The sequence below is a fragment of the Chlamydotis macqueenii genome, chromosome 7, assembly GCF_036417535.1.
Source record: "Chlamydotis macqueenii isolate bChlMac1 chromosome 7, bChlMac1.mat, whole genome shotgun sequence".
NCBI classification, from domain to species: domain Eukaryota; kingdom Metazoa; phylum Chordata; class Aves; order Otidiformes; family Otididae; genus Chlamydotis; species Chlamydotis macqueenii.
Window position 1 is genome coordinate 16,850,961 of NC_141562.1, and position 26,106 is coordinate 16,877,066.

At 46.8% G+C, this 26,106-nt stretch overlaps 1 protein-coding gene across 1 annotated transcript; it reads right to left on the bottom strand.

Annotated features, from left to right (window-relative positions):
* Nucleotides 1-6,247: 6,247 nt before the first annotated feature.
* On the bottom strand, nucleotides 6,248-25,884 carry LOC104480461 (putative neutral ceramidase C). The gene is made up of 20 exons (XM_086752290.1): nucleotides 25,749-25,884; nucleotides 24,454-24,533; nucleotides 23,894-24,043; nucleotides 23,153-23,329; nucleotides 22,647-22,774; nucleotides 21,968-22,045; nucleotides 20,830-20,950; nucleotides 19,283-19,412; nucleotides 18,817-18,899; nucleotides 17,412-17,516; nucleotides 17,197-17,278; nucleotides 16,594-16,709; nucleotides 14,099-14,193; nucleotides 13,419-13,458; nucleotides 12,564-12,659; nucleotides 11,330-11,425; nucleotides 10,560-10,709; nucleotides 10,180-10,239; nucleotides 8,300-8,388; nucleotides 6,248-6,652 (listed from the first exon to the last, which is right to left on the bottom strand). Exons 1-20 carry the CDS (start codon nucleotides 25,882-25,884, stop codon nucleotides 6,463-6,465), a joined length of 2,202 nt encoding a protein of 733 aa, XP_086608416.1. The 3' UTR covers nucleotides 6,248-6,462.
* Nucleotides 25,885-26,106: the final 222 nt, after the last annotated feature.

Below are 26,106 nucleotides of genomic sequence, written 5' to 3' on the forward strand. Positions count from 1 at the left end.
AACAAGTAACGTATCCACCCTTCTCTCTCTAAAAGACTACCGTTGGCAGAAAGCATTTCTCGTTTTCCATGTTCACTAACTTTAGTCTGCTTTTTCAGCTATTTATATAAGTTCAGGAAGATGTCAAAGAAAAGGACAAGAAGCAGTATTAAAAAGTGTGTGCATGAAGCACTTATTTTTGTACGCGTAGTACAATATTTGTATAGAGTTTTAACACTATGAAGTGTAGCAAAAAATCATGCCATCCATTTACTGGAGGACAATCGTGTACGTTTAAAGAGAATGAAGGGAAGAATGGCATCTCAATCATCCGTTACACGGAAATTGTAACCGGGATTAAATTCTGTGAAGCAAGGCTGTAATTCTAGAATAATCCGAGGACATTAACTGGACTTTGAAATATCATTAAAACTTTTTAAACCAATATACGTGCCTCCGTCCTTTTATATCTGAAGTGTCATCTGCAAAGGTCGTCCCATGCGTGGCAAATAAGAGTGCACTTTGCTCTGCAGGGATCGATCTGAGGTCAGACAGGCAAGGTCACAAGCTGTTCAGCGATTCCAAGAGTGTTTTCAATGTGCACTCTGGTAACACTCAGCATGCACATGCAGCAGAAAATCAGCAGTGTTATACTTCTTTTTAAAGTGAAAAATTAAGAGGTTAGTGTTTTTTCCCACCACCTCTTCTGCCAGTATTTATTTATCCGTCAACGCTGCAGGAATCACTTTTGCTATAAATTTATTATGGTGGTAATAGCTTTGTCCGTACCTGATCCCAATGGAGATGTCCTGGGGGTGACACCGATACTGAGATAGCAATAAGGGTGCAGATGAGGTGATACCTGATTTAGGGGTGTGAGGGTTTGGTCCCACCATGGGAAGATCCTGTTGCTGGGTTGCTGGTGGGTAAATCAGCTACAACCCCAGTCATTTTAAGTAAAAGAGGACCTGCTACTTGGAAGATCATCACAGTTAAATGACTGAGCAATAGCAGTTCCTGTTCCCATGCCTGGTTGTTGTGGTTTTGTTACAAGTATTAACCCTCAGTTCTGGTTTTGCACCTTTCCAGAGGGATCCTGAGCCCAATAAATTGGGGGAAGATCTGGCGCCTTGCACACAGCACTCAACCAAAGGCCTCCATACCAAGCCAAAAGAGATTTTGTCAAAATAGCTAGACATTGTTCTTACAGACTTACAAAGAGGTTGGCTGTATTCTGGGCTTTGCAAGAACAGCAGCTCTGCCAGCTCCGCTTTTTTACCTCATTAGCTTTTCCTGGTGTCCTGCTTTCATTTTCTTTGAAATCAGGGCAGTGGCAGAGTTTGCTTTTGTGCTTTAACATTTCCCCTCTCGGGGAACTGAGATTCCCTCTTTGCTTAGCAGTGGCTGGCTAATCAATTTTGGCGAGCAAGAACGATTTTTTCAAGAAATCTCAAACCCACAACCCAACTTCAGAAACATTATTTCTCATTTGTAAAGATGTGGGTTCCCAGTGGATAGCAAGACAAAGCCATAAACCATATCCATCCTTCACAAACAAGTCTAAGACCTCTTTGAGCTGTAAGTGATGAGAAGAGTGATGGCCCAGAAAAAAAATCAGCAGATGGCCACACATTTGGCTGCTTGCAGGGCAGGAGGTACAAAAACTGCACTTTCCTTCTCCCGTCTTCCAGCTCCCCTTCTGGGAAGCCTCTACAGCACAGGGCCTCACATCTGAGGAGCGAAACGAGAATAAAACATGCCTGAGGATCACACAACAACTCCACCTCTGGAGCTGGGTAGGCCCCGAGACATCCCGTCCTGAAGCACCCCATCCCATGTCCCACTGACCTGCTGGCTTGGAGCCTGTGGGACGAGGTCTCCAGTGACTTTCAAGGGGAGTTGCTTTATCTTTGAGCTTCTGTGACTGCCTTTTCTCACTAGCCCAGCTAAATCTCCCACAGACCATCTAATTTTCTCTTGCCATCACATAACTACCTGGATTTCCATTTTTTTTTGGTTAACACTCCCCCAACAACTCTGAGGCATGCTGTTGCAGTCAGGGACCACCATGCTCTCTCCCTGGAGATGTTGGGTTGGCGGGCCACCTCAAACTCCTCTCCATGCCCAGAGACTTGTCCTGGCCCAGCTCCAGCTACCTGCAGGAGATGGGGGCTGTGCAGGTCCAGATTTGGGGCTGGTTAAGGGAAACATGGGAGGCATGATGTTCCTCAGTCCCTAGACCCATCTCGTGGACGTACAGCCCCAGTTGAGAAGATGTTGAAAAGCAGATAGCTGCTGGTGGACCTGTAGATAAGTTGTGCACAAATATCCTCTGTGGGATGAATTCCAACAGCACCAGGCAACCACGGGATCGGACACATCCTAAAAGCTTGCATCAAAGCCAGGGAACGGCAGAGAGATTCTGTGCTTTCCCCTCCAGTTCCTCAGGTCAGATCCTAATTTAGCACCCCTTCTGCAGCTCCAAATATTGTCCATAAATTCGGGAGGGATAAGACATTGCGCAGGAGGGAAGTTGCAGCACGGTCAACAGTTGCAAAGGAGCCCTGTGAGGCGGCTGAGTCTGCAGACACAAACAAGTTTCTCAACTTCATCCTGGTTTATGTCCGACAATTTAAAAAAAAAAAAATGGATTTTCGCTCGCCTCCCAAGCACGTACGCAAGGCACAAATGGCTATACATCGAAGGAGAGCAGCCGGAGAGAAGCAAGAGCAACTGCGATGAGTAATGCTAAATTTAACAACTGGCAAGTTGCCCAAATTCCTGCAAATTTTTTTCTCAGCTTTGGCTCTGTTCAGTGGTGAGCTCTTTCTCCTGCAAAACGGCACTGGCACCTAGTGGCTGCTGGGTTCAATTGGCACCCAAAAATGGGGTGCAGGTCGGAGGGAAGGGCTGCTTGTCGCTGTACACTGAGAGTAGGCGACAGCCACAATGCTGCCAAAGAGTAAATTAAAAATAAGGGCTTTTCTTGACCACCTTTCTCTGCCGAAATTTCCAGATATAAAAAAATTATGAAGGATTCAAAAAAAACTCCCCCCAAACTTCAAACAGCCTATGCCCACCGATGACAAATAAATAAGCCTGCTACGAGGTGTTTCACAAGGGGACCTGCTCCAGGGCACTGGTGGGACCCTCCAGACACCCCAATTCTGGCTCTCAACACTGTGAGAAACACCGGCTTCCTAAAAACTCTCTTGTGGGGTCAGATGCTCGTGTTTTAGAGAGTAAATCTTACCCACAAGCATTTTAACTGTGCAATTTAGTTTTGCTGGCATAAACATAGCCCTGTACAAGGGCTACTAAAAACCCGTGGTTAGTGTAATGCAATAATATGAGCAAAATTATCTGAAACCATCAAATAAAAATTCCCAGTGTTGCCTGAGAAAAAATGAACCGCTATTTCCTTTTTCCCAATGCATTTCTTTTAGGAAAACAGGAGCACTCCCACGCAATTTATTTTAGTTTCTAGAGAAAACAGGAAGTAGAGAGAGAGGGTGATGGTTATACTGGGATTCATTAGTCAGCACCATTTTCAGGCCAGAAAGCATCTCCCGTGTCTCACACAGATGACGTTTAAGGGACTGCAATGTGTTTCGCCGTGCATGGTCCTGCGTGAAAATGTGAGGAAAGCGAGGTGGGGAAAATTTTGCAGGAAACTTTCTGGCTTGTCTTGAAGCTCAACTTGAGCGTGGCTGCACTGCCCAAGTTTGTCCTCCCGCGGCACCATGGGAGCAGTATCCTCTGCTCCTGCCCGTATCCCGCAGGCGCCACCGCTGCCATCAGAGGAATTTTTTCCGGCGAGAGCAGGGCGGATGGGCCGGCTGGGTGAGTTATTGAGAAAGGACATTAAGAGCATCTGCAGGGATTCGATTCCCAGCGTCGTTCCTCCAAAGCTCGCTCTTTCCTGACTCAATATTGTGATTGCTTTGAGCTCCGCCGGATGGGGATCTCTGAGACTGATTGCAGCTGATTTTGAATGAATAATTCATTCTCTGCTACTGATTTTAAAAAGAAGCAAAATTATCTGACTGACAATTCTCTGAAGTATTAAAGAGATTGCATACAAAACTGGCACACGTTGTTGGAGCTTATTAAACATTTACACTTGTTTAGCTGTGAGATGCTACAGGAATTCTAAATCCAAATTTAGGAAAGATGTATTTTCTTCTCCCTGTGGCCCCCAGACCTACCACTTGCAGAGGCTGGAAGAGACCTGGGGACTGCAGAGCCATCCCTGACTATGGCACGCATAATCCCATGGTAGCACTGGTGGGAGGCTCCTCAGAAGGGACCTGCCACCAGCACTGGGTCAAGGTGGTCATGGCTTTGTCCAGCCAGCTCCTGAAATTCCCAGGAGAAGATCCTCTGCCTTCCTGGGGACCTTTCTATGTTGAAACCCTTTCAGCCAACAGGTTTTGGGACTATCCTTCTGCCCCTTCAATGGTGTCTTCATTCTGTACTTCAATGAAACCCTTGATTGATCTTTCACGTGGGTTGGTGGGGCACCACGAGCAATTCTGGTGACCTGTCTGTAAGGTGGTTCGGGCTTTGGTCATCTGCTCTGGTCAGCCCTTCATCCATCCAGAGCCTGCTCACCCTGTGTTGTTCCTGACACTAAAATGAAGCAGGCTGAGGTCTGTTCAGAGCTGCCTCACTCACAGCTTTAGTTCATAAGTTCAATTCTTACCGATTTCCATCGGCAGTACCTGAAATATAAACTTACTGGGGTGAAATCCAACCCTGCTCTGTTTGGACATCAGTCACCTTTTGCTAGCAGCTGCAGGTTCTCCCTCATCAAAGTGTCCCTTCCAAAATCCCCATCCTGCACATGGCCCCAGCGCCCTCCCATGGCACCCTCCTAACGAAACAGCCTCTGGCACATGTAAGTGTCCTTGCTTTTGGTCTTTTTGATGTGTCCCAAAGGGATACTTAGAGAGTAAAATGCCATCTGCTGCCCTTTGTTGTGGTCAGAGGGCTGTACAGGAGCTTGACACAAGGACAAGAAGAGTGGACAAAGCCAACCCCAAAGTCTTTCTCACCCAGCATCCTGCTTCTGGACTGTGCTACAGATGCACAATATCTTCAGGTCATAAAATCAGAGCAAATATGTGTAGTCCTTCCAAGGACTTGGTGGCCTCTGGCCCATCTGTAGTTTCTTGGGGCACTTGTAATTATTTGAAAGCTTTTGGATGGATTCTCTTCCAAAAACTTGCCCAGCATCCCCTTGAAATGACACAAACCCACATGTGGTGGGCAGCACTGAGCCCACCTGGCACATTGGTCAGTTCAAAAGTTACATGCGTGAAAGAGAATAACATGGTCCAGCAGGAGAAAACTGCCAACAGCTTCAATGCTTTATTTTGTGAGTGGCTGACCTTTCTTTCCTTACTCGAGACCTCCGAGGTAGGACCCTACACAGCCATTCTCATCAGATACCTGTGAAACCGAGACCATTCATTCATGGAGAACCATGCACAATTAGAATCACAGAATCATTGACTGGTTTGGGTGGGAAGGGACCGTTAAAGCCCACCCAGTCCAACCCCCTGCCAGGAGCAGGGACATCTCCAACCAGATCAGGTTGCTCAGAGCCCCGGCCAACATGGCCTAGAATGTTTCCAGGGATGGGGCATCCACCACCTCTCTGGGCAACCTGGGCCAGTGCTCCACCAGCCTCAGTGTAAAAAATTTTTTCCTAATATCTGATCTGAACTTACCTCCCTTTATTTTAAAACCGGTACCCCTTGTCCTGTCACAACAGGCCCTGCTGAAGAGTCTCTCCCCATCTTTCCTGTAGGCCAGGTATTGGAAGCCCAATTCACTTCATGTGATGCTATTGCCCCCCCACCATCGGTAGCCTATGGTGGCTTTCAACTCAGAGGATGAATCCTCCAAATCCCCAAAACCAGAAGGACTGAACGAAATAATACCCAAACCTTTCTGATGAGTATGTGTCCTATTTATCCCTTTCCCTCCCTAAGAGGTCAGCTTTGCACTTCAAGCACAATTGAGGAGTCTTGTCTTCTGCTGTCTTGTGAATTCAGCATCTCCTTCCAGTTTTATGGACTGGGCTCAATTTTATGGACTATTTTATGGTCTGGATTAGCTCCCAATAAGCACTAATTCTCTCCGAAAGAGCCTCTTCACAATCAATAAGCGCTTGTTTAATGACTAAAGAGAAACAGTTACATCTTTTATTACAATAAGAATCAACTGCAAGGAGATCTGGCCAGGATGGGAACTGCTCGAATGAGAATACGTGGGAGTAGTGAGACTGAATGGCAGGTAAAAGTCAGAACTCCGCAGGAAGTTGAGCAAAGGGTGACCAGCAGAGCTCGAGGGACAGCAGTGATGCAGAGCGTCACATACATCACAAAAAAAAACCCTCCCAGCCGCGCGTTGTGAACCTCGCAGATATCAAATCTACTGCTCAAAGGAAACAATCCCTTCAATGACCGAGGTCGCTTACTGACTCGTGATTTCAAAGGTTGAAGATGTGCCTTCAAATGGAATAGAGACAGCGTGGCTGTTAGACAGGTTTCTCCTGTAGTGTCCGAAGTACCGTATCCTGTAGATGCCCGGCTCCGTGTCAGGAGGGATGTGCCATTTAATGGTCACGTTGCTCCGACCAAGCAGTCCTTTGGTCCAGTAAAACCTAGCAGATGAACAAAAAAAACTGCACTCAGCAAGAAAATCTACTTTTCACTTATTTTAATATCCCAAGAGCTCGCTAAGTGGAATGAGGCGATTGCACTCCAGCTAAGTGTATTTTAAGATTTTTTTTTAACCTTTCCTCATATGTTTAGGCTATCAGAGCAGCAATCAACAAGCGAATCCAAAACGCATCAGGGCTGAAAAATATTTGGAAACACAGAAAAACAAGTATTCAAGCGTCCTTCAGAGATCCAAAGTCTGACCTTTCTCAGGAAGGAAAATAAGATGTCTAGATTCCTGTTTTTCCAGCATCATGGCAGCACATTCTCCAAGATTTGCTCTTTTATGTTCTTCATCTTCAAGTGACGCACTATTAAGCATTTTCAATGCTCCTGGCCAAGATTTTGGGAAATCCGTTGGGTTTTCGGAAGAGGAGGTTATGAGGCAGGGTGACATATGTGGGTGATAAAATGCCACCATTTCCCTTACTCAAGTAGGGAACTTGACTGGAAAGGGTGACAACAATGAGAGGGACAAGGTAACAGTGCAAGCGTTGAAGAGAGGGCAACCGCTTAGGAATGCAGAGCTCCAAGCGTAGGTAGGAATACATAGAATGGTTTGGGTTGGAAGGGACCTTTAAAGCCCACCCAGTCTAATCTCCCTGAAAGGAGCAGGGACATCTCCAACCAGATCAGGTTGCTCAGAGTCCCGTCCAGCCTGGCCTGGAATGTTTCCAGGGATGGGGCATCCACCACCTCTCTGGGCATCCCAGGCCAGTATACATCTCCCACCTTGGGGCAGCTGGAGCCCCGGCTACCAGACTAGGTTTAGAGAGCAGCTGGTTGCACTTGGGTAGAGAACTACACCCTAACAAAGGTTCATCATAAATCCAGAGGAAGACTTTCCTGATTAAGCCAAGATGTCAGGAACATTGCCTCTCTGACCTCAGATATTATGTGTTTGCACCAGGGCATTGCAAGGTCAGAAGACCCCCAAGACGGATGTTTTTTTGGGGGTCTGGTTTCTCACAGAGAGAAGGTTGCAGAGGCAGGTGGGAAAATGTCTGGTTTTACTCAAACAGGGAAGTAACACGCAAGAAAATGGTTTCACAAAAGATGCCTTTGGTATTTCATGTGCCAGCTTCTGGTGTAGCTCCGAAAGCTGACACCAGCTTTGTTGCTTAGTGGATATTTTTGCTTAAGACTGACATTTCTAAACTTAACTTTTGCTTTCTTACAAACTTTTAAAAAATTATTGACTGTTTGTACTTATGATGCACAGCAAAGCTGGCCAGATTTTCCCTGTGAAAACCCTACTGCAGTGAACTTCTTGTAGGTTCTATTTGGTGTCTTCTTCATCAGCACGGTACTGCAGAAGGATGCATGTAGGCTATGAACAAGCTGGACCACGAATCTTTTGTAATTCTTGCTCTTCCTTCTACCTTTCCCAGAGGTAGACTCAAGAGGAAGACTGATTGTTGTGGTCTTGACAAGTTAACCACCCAAATATGGACCAATTGTCCCCAAGAGCATTATCTGCATAAACAAGACCAACCTATGGTTGGGAACTTCGAAATGAAGCCTCTCAGGTTAAACTTGAATTACTCCATCAAGTCTGTGGAACTGTGAAATCCAGTCAGGGCACCTACCTGGTGTCCCAGGAGGCATCGTTCTGTATGATGTGCCAGCTGTCTGAAGTGCTGTTGTATCTCTCCACCGTCAGGAAGTTGTGTTCAGTCTGGAATAAAACAAAACCAGAACGTGGGTTGATAGGATGGAGACTAGAGACTATGCTTGCTACAACTGGATGGCAATGGCTACCAACCAAGAAAGTGTCTGGCCTGACCCACGACATGGGTACCTTTGACTTCAAAAGTCTGAAAAGATCATGAATGGTCCATATCATCCATAAGGAGGACCCGGGTAACTATAGGCCGGTCAGCCTCACTTCTGTGCCTGGCAAGGTCATGGAGCAGATTCTCCTGGAAACCATGCTAAGGCACATGGAGAGCAAGGAGGTGGTTGGTGACAGCCAACATGGCTTCACCAAGGGCAGATCGTGCTTGACCAACTTGGTGGCCTTCTATGACGGGGTGACGGCATCGGTGGACAAGGGACAAGCAACAGACATCATCTACCTGCACTTGTGCAAAGCTTTTGACGCTGTCCCGCACAACATCCTTCTCTCTAAACTAGAGAGACATGGGTTTGATGGACGGACCACTCGGTGGATAAGGAGTTGGCTGGATGGCCGCACTCAGAGAGTGGTGGTTAACGGCTCAATGTCCAAGTGGAGACCGGTCACGAGTGGTGTCCCTCAGGGGTCCGTGTTGGGCCCAGCCTTGTTCAACATCTTTGTCGGCAACATGGACAGTGGGATAGAGTGCATGCTCAGCAAGTTCGCCGATGACACCAAGCTGTGTGGTGCCGTCGACTCGCTGGAAGGGAGGGATGCCATCCAGAGGGACCTTGACAGGCTGGAGAGGTGGGCCCGTGCCAACCTCATGAAGTTCAACCAGGCCAAGTGCAAGGTCCTGCACCTGAGTCATGGCAATCCCAGGCACAAATACAGGCTGGGCGGGGAATGGATCGAGAGCAGCCCTGAGGAGAAGGACTTGGGAGTGATGGTGGACGAGAAGCTCAACATGAGCTGGCAATGCGCCCTTGCGGCCCAGAAGGCCAACGGCATCCTGGGCTGCCTCAAGAAGAGCGTGGCCAGCAGGTCGAGGGAGGGGATTCTGCCCCTCTACTCTGCCCTGGTGAGACCCCACCTGGAGTACTGTGTCCAGTTCTGGAGCCCCCAACATCAGAAGGACACGGACCAGTTGGAGAAGGTCCAGAGGAGGCCACAAAGATGATCAAAGGGCTGGAGCACCTCTCTTATGAGGCCAGGCTGAGAGAGCTGGGGCTGTTCAGCCTGGAGAAGAGGAGGCTCAGGGGAGACCAGATAGCGGCCTTCCAGTACCTCAAGGGGGCCTACAGGAAAGATGGGGAGAGGCTGTTCAGTAGGGCCTGTTGCAATAGGACAAGGAGTAATGATTTTAAAATAGAGGGGGGTAGATTTAGATTGGAAATTAGGAAAAAATTTTTTACAATGTGAGTTATAGAACAGTGTCCCAGGTTGCCCAGAAAGATGGTGGAAGCCCCGTCCCTGGAAACGTTCGAGGCCAGGCTGGATGAAGCTCTGAGCAACCTGATCTAGTCGGGGATGTCCCTGCTCCTTGCAGGGGGGTTGGACTAGATGACCTTTGAAGGTCCCTTCCAACCCTAACCATTCTATGATTCTATGATTCTATATCTGACCAAATTAAGGGCTTTGCCCCAAAAGCAGTCTAGTGGTGTGGATTCCCAAAGCACATGCTAAAGGGAGATACTATCTTCTTCTGAACTTTCAGCAAAGAAAAAAAAAAAACACTGGAAGTACAGGATCTTACTCCTGAAACTGGAAAAATGTGTCAGGCAGAGGCAGTAATTAAGTATTCACTAATCCCGAACATCCCCAGTTCCAGCGTTGTTGCATCATATTTACCGCATTCTCTGCAGAATTCCTGGGGTTCGCGCCTACAAAAATTACTTCAGCAACTTCTCCCTGTGGGGGAAATTGAGATTTATGTTAAAGGCTGAGCAGCACCTTAAGAACATCCTTTGAAGATGTCATAAGAGTTTTTTAGTGGTTTTTTAGTGGTTTTGTTGGAGTTCTTTGTTTTTCTTTTAAATTATTTACAATTTCACTGGTTGCAGTAGCAATGCTTACTAAGAGCCATTTCAACCATGCCCAGTAAGAGCACCGAGACCTTTTCAGTCTGAGAGCACCACAGCCCTTTAGAAAACAGAGTCTTTTTCGGAATAGGGGTAAGAATCTAAAGATGATTTCCTAAACAGGTTTTAGCAAATCCTTGGAGCTCTCACCACTTGGTACTGTTGTCTCACTCCTTGCAGCACATCCCCAAATGTCTTATTCACCGGCACGCGGTCAGCGACGAGAAGAGGCACCAAGGTCAGGTTCCCTACACTGAAAAGTGGGGGCTCTGGACCACGTGGCAAATCCTGAACTGCATTCTGGGAGAGGGAAGACGTGCTCGTTAAACACAGATATGGATAACCAGTATCTCCCTGCTGAACCATATCACTGCTGTGGCTCTTTATCCAAGTCCCTTGCTCAGAGAGACTTTAAGAGCAAGGGCAATAAAGTGAGGGTAAAAACAAACAAGATCTTCCTCTGTGCTCTGCATGCCAGAAGAATCTCCACAGGACACCTGCTGCCCTGTTGCTGAGGTCCCCCAAATCCACCTGCCGGAATATCCCACAACTTCAGGAGGCAGCGCCCACCCACCGGTCCCGCACGTTCACACGATCCACAGATACAACGGTAATGAACAGAAATGTAGCAGAATTTTTTTCCTCTTGGTAGAAAAGCAAGAACTTCAGGCCACGCCAAAGGGTTGGAGGTACCTCTTTCCAAAACTTTGAACTGAAAAAAACCCAGAATTTCTCAAGTGGTGTGAGACCTTCATTACAGGAGTTATTTTCGTACCACATGAGAAGTTCTCAAAGAGATTTCTTATGAGAAAAGAGAGGGTAGCAATCGTGCAGCCTCACTGAGAAACAAATATAGCCATCACCATTTACATGATTTAAATGTCTCTGGCAGCATGTGGGATATAGAAAATTTTGATTACCGTAGCAATAGCCCTTGCAAGTCCCCTGTACAGTTGAATATAAGCAGAAAGGGTGTGCGGCCCATAAATAGTCGATGCAGCCTCATATCGCTGAGCCTAGCAAAGGAGAAATCTGGTAAAGGAGGGTTTGGAGGACTCTTGAGCAGTTTATACAGCTCACCCTACTGCACCAAGACAAGATCAGCACTATACTTGTCGGGGTTTCATTTACTCCCTTACTGCTAGGGACACAGCCCAACAATTTGCCTAAGAATTTCTGGTGCAGTTTCAGTTTACTCTTCATTCTCCAGTCCATTGCAAGCAGGGAGGACTGACTATCACTTTTCCAATTATCACAGCTCTTTTAAAGGTTTGTGATGTAGATTATCTCCTCTCCAACTTCTTGAGTTGGACAACTCCAGTTCTTTCCCCCCTCCCCCGGTTTAGAGTGTCTAAACCCAAGGAGCCCATCCAATCTTCCACATCTTCCTCAAAGCACAGCATCTACCATGCCTGGTGGGGACCAAGTCTGGCAAGCTATATTCATAGAATCATAGAATCTTTAAGGTTGGAAGAGACCTCCAAGATCATCAAGTCCAACTGTCAACGCAGAACCACCATGTCCACTAAACCATGTCCTGAAGCTCCACGTCTACACGTTCTTTGAACACCTCCAGGGATGGTGACTCCACCACTTCCCTGGACAGCCTGTTCTAGTGCCTGACCACCCTTTCAGTAAAGAAATTTTTCCTAATATCCAACTTAAACCTCCCCTGCCGCAACTTGAGGCCATTTCCTCTCGTTCTATCACTAGCTACTTGGGAGAAGAGACCAACAGCTGGTCTCTTCCACCGCAACATGGCACTGCAATTCATGTTCACCTTACTACCCTACAGCTCCAAATCTTTTTTTTTTTTCAATTTTGCCACCTTCTGAAGATAATTTCTGGTTCATCCAAGTCATCAGGAGACTACTAAAACAGACCTGAACTCACAGAAGGAGTTCCCTTCAGTACGTCTGACCATTTCCATTTTAAAGCATCCATGCGTACTGTCAGGAAACCGCATCGGCCCTCAAACAATGTCGCCTAGGCCAGAATAAACGAGGTCTCGTGATTTCTGCCACAGATTCATTTCAGCTTTTAGTGGCAAAGAAAGAGTATTCTAAACATATGTAATTTTGCATGAATTGTCATCCCGTATAGCCAAAAGCTGAACTCAGTTAGACATGTTCAATCCACAATTTTAACATTTACCTGATATTCTTCATAGGTGGCAATGTAATGGGTGTAGACATTGCACAGACCTGCAATTACGACATCCATTCTGGGTAGACCATGGGAATCAAATTCCTAAGAAAGGAAATAAATCACTTATCTTGTAACAACTGCTTAATGCACAATTATATTCTTCTTGTCATTATTATTGTTGTTGTTATTTTTACCAGGACAGAATACAAAGTTACGGTGGGCAGCAGGTTGGATGTTCAGGAATGCAAGCCTACAAGTGTAATTCCCCTTTATTTATGTCTTATATCCATCTCCGAAAGAAAAAGAGGAGAAATGACCTCATACTCCAGTAAATTCAATAAATTAAGGGTTTCTTGAAGCTGATGTCTGCCTGCTCCTAAAAAAAATTGGTGATTCAGCTATGTGAGACAGGCTCAGTGAGCTGTGGAGACAGCGTCTGAGGTTAAAATGGTATCCAGGCTGTAGCTGAGAATGGGATATATCAATCAGGAAAATGGAAAAAAATACATTTGTCATTTTTTTTTCTGGTTGTTCTCAGGTTGCAAAATCCTGGTAAGGATTAAATACTAAACGTCTCCATCCCAGAGACAAAACTCCTGCTAGCATCAGTTATGCCTGGATCCCAGTTGAATTAGCTTGTGTTGGCTTAATGAATGGAAACTTGACCAGTTTCCTTCTTCTGGGGAGAATATTTGTTTCTCCTGCATGTCAGTAAGCACATGCAAAATGTGTCTGAAGCAACTGTGAGAAGGAAACATCTGTCCCCAGCTGGGAGGAGACAAGGGAAAAACCAGAAGAATCAGGAAACATGAAGTTCCAGATATGCTGCGCTCCGGAGAAACCTCTTCCTTAGCAACTTACTTTTTTAACAGCTTCCCGTAGCCTGCGTCCGGACATGGTCCTAGGGGCATTAAGGGAACAACATCAGTCTCCAGAAACACAGGGAGCTAGAGCAGGAATTGCTGGTTGGGCACGCACCACACCACAGAAATTCACAGAGCACTTGCAGCTTCTCTGCGATGAGCTCAAACGAAACACCCCAAAACATCTCACATACATCATCACAGCTGGCGTGAGGCTGGAGGCACGCCAGGGTGGGGTGGAAAAAAGATGCTAGAAATAAACCCATTATCCTATTCAGATTTTCACCATTGTACTGTCAACAGTCAGGGCAATTGATTATTACAGCGTTTGTGGAGGGAAAAAAAAAAAATCAAAGTTAACAAGTTCCTTTCATTTCATCGAAACTGCGTTTTGCAACGAACAGTTAAAATTATTTAGGAAGCTGGTTTGCATCTCATTCATTCCCATGGCTAGTTTACAGAATGGAGAAGAAAATGGGAAACCCCAGGTAACCAGAGGCGACAGCACACAAGAAAATCACGCATGGACGTATCGGTGCAGTGCCCTCACAGCTATTGTGTACTGGGGTCAGTTTTTAGCCCACATCCCCTTTCTACATGCATGCAGAAATACTGCAGGTAGTCTGAATGGAAAGTTGCCAGCTGCAATGCGTAGAACAAGACCAAAGAAATACATACGTGAACTCTCCGGGAACAGCAAGGATGGCCAGCGATCCAATGGCAGCAACCTGAACATCCACTATGTCCGGGTGCCATGGGCGAGGGCGAGTCATCTGAAGTGAAAAAAAAGTGGGAATGACTACTTAGGATAGCAGCAAAAAAAAAAGATGGATGAAGTGTTTTCCTTCCTACAGTCATAAATCACATAAATACATTTATTTTGTAGACAGGCAGATGAGAAAGTGTTTTACCTGCTCATGCACAGCAAGTTGTCTGACTGTAACAAGACAGACAAGGCACACGGAAATATTATGGGTAAGGTGAAAAAAAAAGGTGTTGCCAGAATGGTAGCTTAAAGCAAAGTGGGTAAATAAGGTCAGGGTAGCACCTGGAAACCCCTGACCTGCATGGGAAAAGGATAGTGATGGGATCATAGAATCATAGAATCTTAAGGTCGGAAGAGACCTCCAAGATCACCAGGTCCAACCATCAACCCAACACCACCATGCCTGCTAAACCATGTCCTGCAGTGCCACGTCTACACGCTCTTTGAACACCTCCAGGGATGGTGGCTCCACCACTGCCCTGGGCAGCCTGGTCCAGTGCCTGACCACTCTTTCAGTACAGAAATTTTTCGTAGTATCCAACCTAAACCTCCCCTGGCGCAACTTGAGGCCATTGCCTCTCATCCTATCATCTGACCAGGAGAGCGAAAGTGAAATTAGAGAGCCCAGTGGTGATGGGGAATGAGAGTTAGCTCTTCGTTAGCTGAGCAAAGGCACCGTCAGTGCTGATGCAGAGGGAGAGTTTCTAAGTCACCCAGAGGGTGATGCCCAGGGAACCCTTGACCTAGCCATGACTTCAAACGGGCCCTTAGCAGGGACTGCACTCTGCTCAGACTCAGCACCATTGCAGCAGTCACAACACAGCCTACAGCAGCATTTCATCTTTAAAAAAAAAATCTAGATAAAAATTAAGCCTGTTAAATTGAAATTAAAAACAACAAGGGAGCCTACAGGAAAGATGGGGAGAAACTCTTCAGCAGGGCCTGTTGTGACAGGACAAGGGGTAATGGTTTCAAAATAGAGGGAGGCAGATTTAGATCAGATATTAGGAAAAAAATTTTTATGCTGAGGGTGGAGGAGCACTGGCCCAGGTTGCCCAGAGAGGTGGTGGATGCCCCATCCCTGGAAACGATCCAGGCCAGGTTGGCCGGGGCTCTGAGCAACCTGATCTGGTTGGAGATGTCCCTGCTCCTTGCAGGGGGGTTGGACTGGGTGGGCTTTAACGGTCCCTTCCCACCCAAACCATTCTGTGATTCTAAGAGCTCAAGTGTGTCATGGCTCCAGCAAATTAAACGCAAAATCCCACTCCAGCAAGCCAAAAAGATTTTTGAGGAGCAATTCACTGTGGGAAAAACATGAATGACAAAACTCAGTAAAGCACATCAGAAGCAGGACAACGCATCTGTAAAAGGATGCTCAAAAGGTGATAAAGTCATAAGAACAAAATCGTTTTCTCTCAGTAGCACCACCCTGGATGGAGAAGGTGGGGTGGGACCTCTTTTTATGAGAGATGAGGTAAGGAGTGGATGGAACACGAAATGACGCTAGGAAAGGTTTAAAGAGACTGATGAACGGAATAACAATGAATTGCCTCATCCAGATGGCATCCTCCAAGTTCTCTTAAGGACCTTGGGCATGATCAGGCTGCAGTGCATTTGCCAAGGGAACAGCAGGTGGAAAACAGGGCATCAATTTTCTCTTAAAGTTTCAGTAGGATTTTGGGAAAGTTCATTGAGAACAAACATCAAATCCTGCCCAGGACAGAGCAGCCCTGAGCATGGGGATGGGCTGGGACCAACGAGGCAGCAACTCTGAGAGACTGGCCCTAAAAAATTGCCCTTCCCTGTGTGAAAGGGGCATTGCTGGGATGGAGACCCAAGCAGTGGGAGACCTCCATCCTGGTTGACAGCCCCGATTCTTCCAGACATGACCCTGAACAACCTGCTCTAGCTGCGGTGCTGCCCCTTCTGGGAGTAGGGTCGTGCTGGAGACCTCCACTCCAGAGCACCTCCAGCCTGAGCCTGGTGTGATCCTACCTGCAGATGAGTAAGTCTGGCATCAGCCCATGTTACAGCTCACAGAACTGTCAGACACTTGCATAAATGTGACAGAAAAGCAGAGAAGTCACCAGGACATTTCCAGAGGAAGTCAAAGCCTGGTAGACACCTTTGAAGACAACACTGAGAAGATGAGGTGAGTAAGTTGATAGAGTCCCCAGAGTTTCCAACAGGCACCATGATGAGTTACTTCATTTTGCATGGATTGAGGTAGGAAACTGATGAAAGAAAAATCCACCCAGAGCTATTAATATCTGAGCAGCAGCAGAGGATGTCCTGAAGCCAGAGACTGCTGGGAGGCGACACTGGGCTCCACGCACCATTGGCTTTCTCTGACCTCATGCATTTTCCCTGTGCTCCCTGCTCAGGGCACACACCCCCGTATCCTTACCTCTCCGGTGCTGAAGAGGATCGGCTTGGGTTTGTGGCAGGCTTTTGTTTCGTTGGATGGCTCTCCCAGCAGCTGGTCCCGGATTCCGTCCCAAAATGGGTCCCCCTCTACTGAGCCTTGAGGGGGAAACATCTTTTAAACGCTATTCCTTCAGCTGCCACAGCAACAAGCAGACAAAACCCCTTCATTTATTACCCCCTCCCTGCTTATGGTGGGACAGGATGTTCCTCAGTGGATTCTGACTGCATCTCCCTTTTCTGGGGTGGTTTGAAAAGCCTAGCTGAGCTCTATCTCTGCAGCCTTCAGGTAATGAGAACAAACAAGAAAGGTTGCCCCAAAGCCAACTCTTTCATCTCCCCACTCCCCATCCAGCGCTCTCCTTCCTTCAGAGCATGCTCACGTCCTTCTCCAGAAGCTTTCCTACAAACACAAACACACAAGGTGGCTGTAAGACCACACCTTCCTAAAAACACCCCTTTGGACACCATGGTCCAACCAGCTGTTGATGTTCTTAAATGGCTCTGGGGGTCTGAGTCTATTTAGGGATGCTCCATGTCCTCCCCATTTGCATGAAGCCATGTTGACACCTGCTCCCTAAATTACCTTGTGTGAAGTTGAAAGCCCCCACTCCATCAATAGTCCCCGCAGCAAAGCTGTATCCTAAGGCTGGTTTACATGTTCTAACCTTAATCAGAAGAAAAAAAAACATGAAAAGGAGATGTTTTAAAACCAGTTCCCCTTGGCGTGCCGGGTCCCGCTGTGAGAACATAGCAGTTGTTCTTTCCTTATCCCTGCATCCAGGGAGCTCCCGCTCTTACCGTGTGCGTGGCATTGAGCTCCACTGAGACATCACTCATGTTCACCCACTGGTGAGCTGAGCTGAGGGGTCCAGTGATCTCCTGGGAGGCTTTGTCATACAGTTCCTAAGGGACACACAAGGTGGAAATGCTTGAGGAAGCAGAAATCAGGAACCCAGCTCTTCCGAGATTTGGCTCTATGAATTGTTTCTTCATTCTGTTGACACCTTCCAATGGCCTCTTCCAAGTGTTAAAGCAAGAGTGTATTTCCCAAGCTCCTTTGCTTCTATCACCCCATCTCTACATCCTGCGTTCTGAGAGCTAAGCCATCCAGCTCCTCACTGAAGGGTTTTCTGTCTCGGGCTGGTACATAGAAAGCGTTGCCAGAAGTTTTATGGGTTTAGTAAGGTCCCTGTGAGCACAGGAAGGGAGGACACAGCCTTTGAAGGCCAAGAGCCTGCAGTGTTAAAAACGACAGCAATGTTTTCCCTCACATTTGATGCACACACCGGGCTGCTCTGACTGGGACAACCTTTCACTCACGAGTCACGATCACCCTGGAGTGACCTCAGGGCAAGCATCTGAAATGGCAATTGAAGAGAAACTGCCACCATCAAGCCTTCTGCTCTTACTCCCCTGGATCTGTTCCTGTTCCTACAAGCTGCTGTCCCTGAAGCAGCACCAAAAAATGTCCTCTTCCTGACTACTCTCACATTACATGAAGCCACAGAAGGGAAACCAGTAAATTCAGGTGACTTTTGAGCCCAAGGGCATGGGCAGCATAGGTGGAGGACACTGGCTAAGTAAATGCAAAGTCAAGCAGGGCAAGATGAGTGTCTTTCATGGATGTTTAAGCCGGCACATTTTAACTCACATTTGCCTCAGTTTGGGAGCGTGATGCCAACAAAGTTGGCCAACAAGTGATATGTGGTGGTGTCTCTGAGCTCTTCTAGGAATCTTCAACACCAGCGATTTTTCCCATCATGACACCTCAGAGACGCATGCATGGGAGGGAGATTATAGGAGGCAACATCCACGTTATATAATGATGAGGAACATTGAGGTTAAAATCTCAAACTAACATGTTCAAATTACAATGCCTACAATGATGTATCTAAATAAGAGTGTCTACTTTGTGAATAATCAGGAAACTTTTCCTTAAGCATATACATATGGACTTTAGAGTAATTTACATCTACAAACACTCACAGAAATAGAAATTTTCTGTACAATGCCTACAATGATGTATCTAAATAAGAGTGTCTACTTTGTGAATAATCAGGAAACTTTTCCTTAAGCATATACATATGGACTTTAGAGTAATTTACATCTACAAACACTCACAGAAATAGAAATTTTCTGAAGTGAACATGCATTTCTGTAACAACGGCATTCACGCACACTCATGAAGCAAAATGTCACTTACCCTTGCCTTCAAGTAGATATTTTGCCCTATAATTCTTGTACTGTCAAACATGTCGTTGCCGGGACCCATGGCCATGCACATCGCTGCCTGTTAAGAAATTTGTTTAAATGCTGGTGATCGGATAAGATGGAGAACACATGGCACTGCAAAGCAGATGAGTTCACAAGTGATCGTCATACTGTGGGCACTAATTACTTCTTGCTAGCCATTGCAAGTTTGGGCACTGGGTTACTGCGCTAACCTTTGCAGCAAGATAAATTTAAATTTGGGTTGAATGATGAAAAAACATGGTGTATGAGGATAAAATGCAGTAAGTTCCTGAAGGAGGTATCCAGAATAGTTTTAAAAAGGTGATTTTTTTTTTAATGTCCTCTTCATGCACAATGGTCCACCACATGGCTCTGTATTTGCTGCTCCACTGAGTTTTCTCCTGACCAGAAGCTAATGCAGATCAGGTAAGACATACTTACCCCCCCAACAGGACAGGTGCTCTGCGGATTATTGCACGACTCCCCCGTGTTGACACAGAATGGGCCCTTGGTGTTGGGTGACACATCTCCCAGGTTGGAGGACGCAAAAGCAGCAACAAAAGGGCCCTGCCAAAACGGGATGTGGTCAGATGGATGGTAGCGCCTTGTGGTGATTGCAAACATCACCTGCGGCTTTCCCTGCTATCAAGGCTGGCATTACAGCCAGCTGATGAGCGTGCGAGGCTGGTAAACATTTCTGAAGTGACTGGGAGAACTGGAACAGGGATTTGGGAGTATTCCAAGAGTTGTGAACAGGAAAACCAAGGGAGAATAAGACAGCATGCAACTGCCATTTCAGGGGGGCCTTCATACCGCTTTGATGTCCAGATGCTATTTCTTCATCTACCTCTTCCATCTCAACAACGACTCTTCCCACCATGTCCTCAGTTTCTCATGTTACTGATCAGATGTTAATGGATCATCACAGCACCTTGCACAGGATTTTTTTTTTTCTGCCATTCTTTCTCCATGACTGATTTACAGGGTGGGAGCTATTGGATCTGACTGCAGGAGTTGACTCCAAGCGGTACTTGTTAGAAGCCAGGCTGGTTACACACCCAGTGTCAGCTGAATTCAGCTCTCACAGATTTCCCCCTTTTAGAGATGAGACGCATCAACACCAGATGTTTTGATATAATATCAGCTCTTAAGCCATTTTCTTGCAAGACTGCTAGACGCAACGTGCCCAGCAGACCGTACAGCTACATATTGACTCCTGCAAACCCTTTCTCAGCTTTGCGTGAGTGTCAACTTGTGCTGACTTGCACCCATAACCATACACTAGAGCTGAGTCTTGTTAAAAACTCTTAGGTAATCCACTACAAAAGTAAACATTTGCAAGCAGGAATTAGGTAGACTTCCTTTAATTTCCATCTTTGGTATGAACTGTACGTGTTCCTCTGCCCAGATTATTAAAATAGGAATTGGGCAATGGTTTCAAGGTACCTCGTGGAGATACACACAGGACGCCCTCTTAATCAACGCATGACTCAGTGTCTGTGAGACGGGTTCACATCCGTAGTTACATTTCAGGGGAAATAATGCTTTTTAAAGCAGCTGTGTTTGCACTGTGAGGATGGCAAATCTTCTGGATAAATGAAAACCAGAAGGCAGAAGCGGCTGGAAGCCGTAAGAAAGAAGCGGGGCTGACCACAGAGCTGGTGCCAGACCACAGATGCAATATGTTGATCCCTTTGGCTCCAGTATCCCACGTCTTTCTAGTATTTCCAATAGTCAAATCAAAATAAATTTGGTTTATTCCCAAAGTCTAAATAAATGCCACTGATTACTAGTTTGGAAAGTCAAGAGAACACCTTGCAATTTCTCTTCTCTAGGGGAAGAAAGTAAATAAATCAAAGCATTCATCTTTGCCCTCTTTTTTCTGTGTTCACCTGCTTTGGCCCACAGAAAGCACCAACCATCCTCTCCCTACTGCAGCACTTACCCCCCCCCCATTATTTTCAATATCTGAAAACACTCTCACCTCTCCAGGAAGCATCCCCTTGTTCTTCTCCTGTTCGAACAAGTAAGCTGCGTAGCCCATGTTGTCGCTGTTCACCAGGTGGTTTGTGTTGTTCATGCTGACCGGGTGCACGGCAAACCAGCTGAAGAGGAGTCAGAAGACACACACAGGAAATGCATTGTTCAATCTATGTATTGGCAACTGACTTGTGGGAATTTTCTTTGGGAGAACACAAACGCAGACTGTTGGTACCCAGGGAGAGATTAACAAGGGCAGTGTTATTCCCTTCCTCTCCCTTCCTGACCAGGAGGCCTCATGGCTGTGATGGCCCAGGTCCTGAAGTCACGTGAGTTTGGCACTGTAACTATCAGGGCCATCAAGAGCTATTTCAGACCTGAACTGACTCTTTTCTGAGTTTCTCTTTTCAGATAATTATATTTTTGAGGCATTTTTGTTTTCTTGCTTCAAATAAACAAGGAGGACTAAACAACATGAAAAAATGAAAAAAAAAAGGAGCACATTCATTCTTACAAAAAAGAAAACTCTCCTCTTCCTCTTAACATAGTCAGAATCTTGCTTGTGGCTCCTAAACGAGGAAAATGGGATTACGGCTTTGTTGCTGCACACTACTCCATTTGTCTGGCCTTGAGCTCTGAACTTCACGCAGCAGAATGCTGCCCCACAGATCCGTTGATAGGACGGGTGTCGTAAATGCTGCCTGTGGGAACGGCATGCTTCCCGTGAAATGTGGGATGTTAAAGAGAATAATCAAGAAAAGAGGAGCCCAAAGGGTCCTGCAGGTGCTGGGGCCGGGATCTGCTTGGAGGGGCACAGCCAGAGCCCCACAGGGGATTTTTTTATGCACCCCTACAAGGGAAGACCAGCTACGGTCATCTTCCCCAGATGCCTTTGGGTCATGCCAGATGTGCCCAGCTGTAGGTGGGCCAGGCACTGCTGCATCTCCCAGAGCAGATAAGGGACATTGACCTAGTTTATGCACTCACGGACTCTCACTCTGGGGGAACCAGGGACCCTCTGGTGACCAGCTGGGAGCAATGTTCTAAGGGCAAGGGTCAGTGCTGGGAAGGAGAGCTTGGACAGAACGAAAGAACTGCTACAGAAGCTTTGAAGAAAAACACATTACTTCTGTGCTCAGTACCTGAGAAGGCCTAGCTCCCCTCCATTCCCATCTACCAGCTTCAGCATCACCATTTCTTTGTCTGTGTTGGATGAATATCTGGATGAAAAATGAAGCGGGGAAATTCCATTAGCACCAGAGCCGTGGTTGCTCAGACACCTTGCTCCACCAGTTGAGCAAGGACACAAAGAGGTTATTACACATATTACCAGAACTCAGTGAGACCCTAGAGGAACATCTAAAAATGGCTGTGAAGGCAAGGGAAGAGTTACGGTTGTTGCTGACCTCAGGCACAGCTTCTCCAGGGGATGGAGAGAGGACCTCTCTCCAAATACAAATTCATCAAGGATGGCACTTAATGCCATCTGATTGAAATGCTAACATCTACTAAAGACTTTGGTGTTTTTATTTTTCTTTTTTTTTTTAGACAAAGTCTGAGGTCACATCCTTGACCAATGCCTCACATGCTTGGAGAAGGGAACCACAACTTTCAAGCCCACTCTTGCAATTAGTTTTTGGGGATGCACACACCCAAGCACCCAAGATAACAGCACTGTTGTTCTGCCAGGGCCTTGGCTCCACATTTTTGAACATCCCACCAACAACCAGAAACACCAGCTGCAAGACAGCTGGGGGTCATGGTCCCAACTGAAGACTCCTCTTCAGGGCTCTGTTTCTCTCCTGCTTGAGGAGCTTTTACCTGCTCCGTTCAGATGCTGGATTCTCAAGATAGGAGAAAGGGCTTCGGTTGATCTGGCTGTTTTCTACAGTGCCTCTGTTTATAAAAATCCTTCCCTTCTTCATGTTCTGATGTGCTATATCAATGCTCTGAAAAGCAGGGATGCAGGGAATGTTAGTCCATGCATGGAAGGCTTATGTGAGATTATCTGGAAAAACTCTGTCTTTCCTTGTCTTCCTGTCCCCAACCCTTTGCTAGGAATTTGGGGGCTTTTTCTTTTTTATTAAGTAGTCTAAAATTCTAGAAAAGTATGATTATATTTTGAAACCATCCACTTCAAGGCTTCTAGTTTTTGATCTGATTTTGCTGGTAAGCACAAACCCAGCTCCAAGTGTGTTTTAAGACTGCAATATTCGGAGGTGCTGCCACAAACATCACAGCAGGAGCTCCCTTAGTCACAAAACGTATCTCCCCCCACCTTTTCTGCGTTTATGAGCTCTCTTGTCAACGGACTGGATGACACCAACCTTTACAATGCCGTTCACGATAGCGTTGAGGGACGGCCTGATGAGCCCTTTGCTGGTGATCCAGAAGAGGGTGTACTGGAAGTAGCCCCCAGGCCCCGAGTGCGTGTGGGTGCCACTGAGGATGACGTTGTCCTGTCGGTACAGCTCACCATACTTGCTCTTCAGTTTCTGGAGCACCTAAGAGGAAGGAGGTGGTCCTAAAAAAAACCCTTTTCACACCTAAAGGCTATGGAGATTTGTATTAGTCCTTGCAAAAAAACCAACAACTCATCTTCCTCCTCTCTCTTTGTCTGATACTCCCATAGTGGTGTCACGAGTAGGTTATAGCTGTTAACTTGGCAAGAACATTAAAATAAAAAAAAAATCTGGTAAGTGAAGACCTCTGTGGCAAACTTGCAATGAAGCCCAGACTATCCAAGGAGTCCCCAGTTCTCTGCCATCTCCCTCCCTCTTCTGTGGTGCTGGAAACTCAGTGTTACACAGGCACCAAGATAATGTATTCATGATATGAATGTATTTTTCATAATTTTTCTGGTCAAAGTCCAGCCTCATTTTCTGAGGAATCAAAAGCTCTTCTTCAGCAGAGACACCAGGTCTCTCCAAGATCATGCTACAAGGAGATCCCAAAGCAAACGACCAATGTGCTGGCCGTGCTCAATATCATTTAGCAAGGATTGCAACCATAATGCTAACACCAGTGACTACCCAAACCATGCCAATCATTCACTTCCAGCCACATACCTCCAGCCTCACTTTCTGAGACACCATTCCTATGTCAGCGCTGACAAACACTACCCGCTTGGAGTCATCAAGGTCTGCCACGATGAAGGCTCGGCTGTAGAGACGCGCGAGAAGCCCACCACCCACCTGCTCCGGGTTGGCATAACCCATCTGGAAGGGAAGAGCTCCATCAAGCCCGCGCAGTCAAAATATTGAGCGATGTATTCATTTGCATGTATTTCTCTAAGCAGGTTTGTCAGAGTGTTGGAGGACTTGTTCAACATGTGAAGACTCAGAGCTGCAACTATCTTGCCCTGTGATTGCAAGGATCGTTGAATCATACAAAGGCTTGGGTTGGAAGGGACCCTAAAGGATCATTTAGTTCCACCTCCCTGCCATGGGTGGGGATACTTTCCACTAGATCAGATTGCTGAGAGCCTCAAAGACGTTCCATCTAACGTTTGAAGATGACAACCATTTGCCAAGGTGGAGCCTCTAGACCAGAATTCCCACAAAAAAAATACTCAGAGATAACAAAAATCAGTATTTTGCCAACCCCATGTTCAATTCCCCCAACTTACCAGAGGAATTTCTGCCACAGGTCCCGTGCAGTCAGCTCGACCTACGCCCAGTAAGTAATTTGCTATTACTTTGCTGGAATCTGTAATAAGAATAAATAGTAAATTAATTGACACATAAGCAAGCAGAATTGGGGACAGAAGAGGCAACCCAGCCTTTTTAAAGAGGTTGCACGCCTAAAACTTGCTTGTGTTTCCAACGGGCTGTCAACGTGGTTGAAGTATGCTGAGGCTGTTAAGGGATCTGGGCTGGTGAAGGGTGGACCAGGCGTGAGGAACTGCAGAGGGAGCTCACAGAACAGGGTCACTGGACTGTGTAAAACGTTGTGAGGGGGAAACAAGCCTAGCTTTGCTGATTAAGCTCTCCAAGCCCACCACTACCATGCAGGAAACAGATCTGAGGGCGTTAAGAGCTGTTTTCACACACAAAAAAAATCAGCTCAGCAGCAGTGAGAACAAGGGGATGGCGTGTCAGGAGCTACCGGGAAAGGACTAGAGAAGAACATAGGGCTCATCCATATGTTGTTCTGGTGCCTCTAATGCGTCTTGTGTCCAGTGCTGGTGCCCTGGTCCTAAAAAAAAATCGCAGTAGAGCCAGCAGAAACTCAAAGAAAGGAAAAGCAGCTCCGGGCAATGACCTCCAGGCAAGCGGTGAGGACAAGGACTCCTGAAGGAGATCATGTCTCATCCCAGCCATCGTGAAGATGCAGAAGTCCTTAGGATGGACCTAAAGCTTCAAAATGTTGGACTAGATGACCCTTGAAGGTCCCTTCCAACCCAAACCATTCTATGATTCTGTTTTCTTTCCCCATGAGGTTTTATCCCTCCAGAAGATAGGCATGGCGTACATTAGATGTGAATTACAGAGCCAACTTTGGGCAGCTCCCAGCACCCACCTACCCCATGCCTGGTGATGGGGTTGGAGGTGTAAATGGGCTACGATGGGATGAAGCCCCTTGGTGCAGTGCTGGGAGCGAGGGGCTCTCGGGACCCCGCCTCCACCAGGCGGAGAGAGGGAAGGGAGGTCTGGATCCCTGCAGCCAGCCTCACCCACGGCCGGGAGGCTGTGCATCCATGCCCTGAGAGATGCTCGCGTTGGGTTTGACCACCATGCTCCTGCCACACGGGCCAGCAACACCACCGTGTTGCAGCCGTGCGAGAGGACCACGTGCAGAGAAAACTATGAAGGCTCAGCAGTGGCCCGGTGACCCTCTACCTGTATCCCTTTAATTTAAATTATTGCACTAGACACACAACAATGCAGGGCGCGATGGTGGGACTGAAATAGCTCAACTTGCCGTTGCTTTCTTTGTCCTCTTTGTCGAGAAAGTGGAGGATGAGGATCACCACGGTCGCCGCTATCATCAACACCAGGAAAATGATAAGGATCACCTCCAGGAGGGAGAAGGAGCACTTGGACCTCTTCCCACGCATGGTGAGGGCACTGTGAAAGGAGACAGACAGACAGGACAGCCCTGGTGTCGAACACGTACCACCCTCAAAGAGCTGGTGACGGCTTGTGGCCCCTGTCCCAGTGTCAGAGCAGGCAGCAGCAGTGATAAGGATGGGAAGCAGAGGTTTATTTTTTTCGATCTGCTTAAGACAGCAAAAATATATCTTCTGCAAGCAGCAATCACGCCCTGTCACAAGGCCTGA

Excerpts from the sequence above, each read along its gene's own strand:
- LOC104480461 (XM_086752290.1), bottom strand. The coding sequence starts at position 25,884 with ATGCGTGGGAAGAGGTCCAAGTGCTCCTTCTCCCTCCTGGAGGTGATC. Across the intron at positions 13,459-14,098 it reads GCTGTTCCCGGAGAGTTCAC|GACCATGTCCGGACGCAGGC; the intron begins GTATGTATTTCT and ends TAATGCCCCTAG. Across the intron at positions 11,426-12,563 it reads CCACCTATGAAGAATATCAG|GCTCAGCGATATGAGGCTGC; the intron begins GTAAATGTTAAA and ends CTCCTTTGCTAG.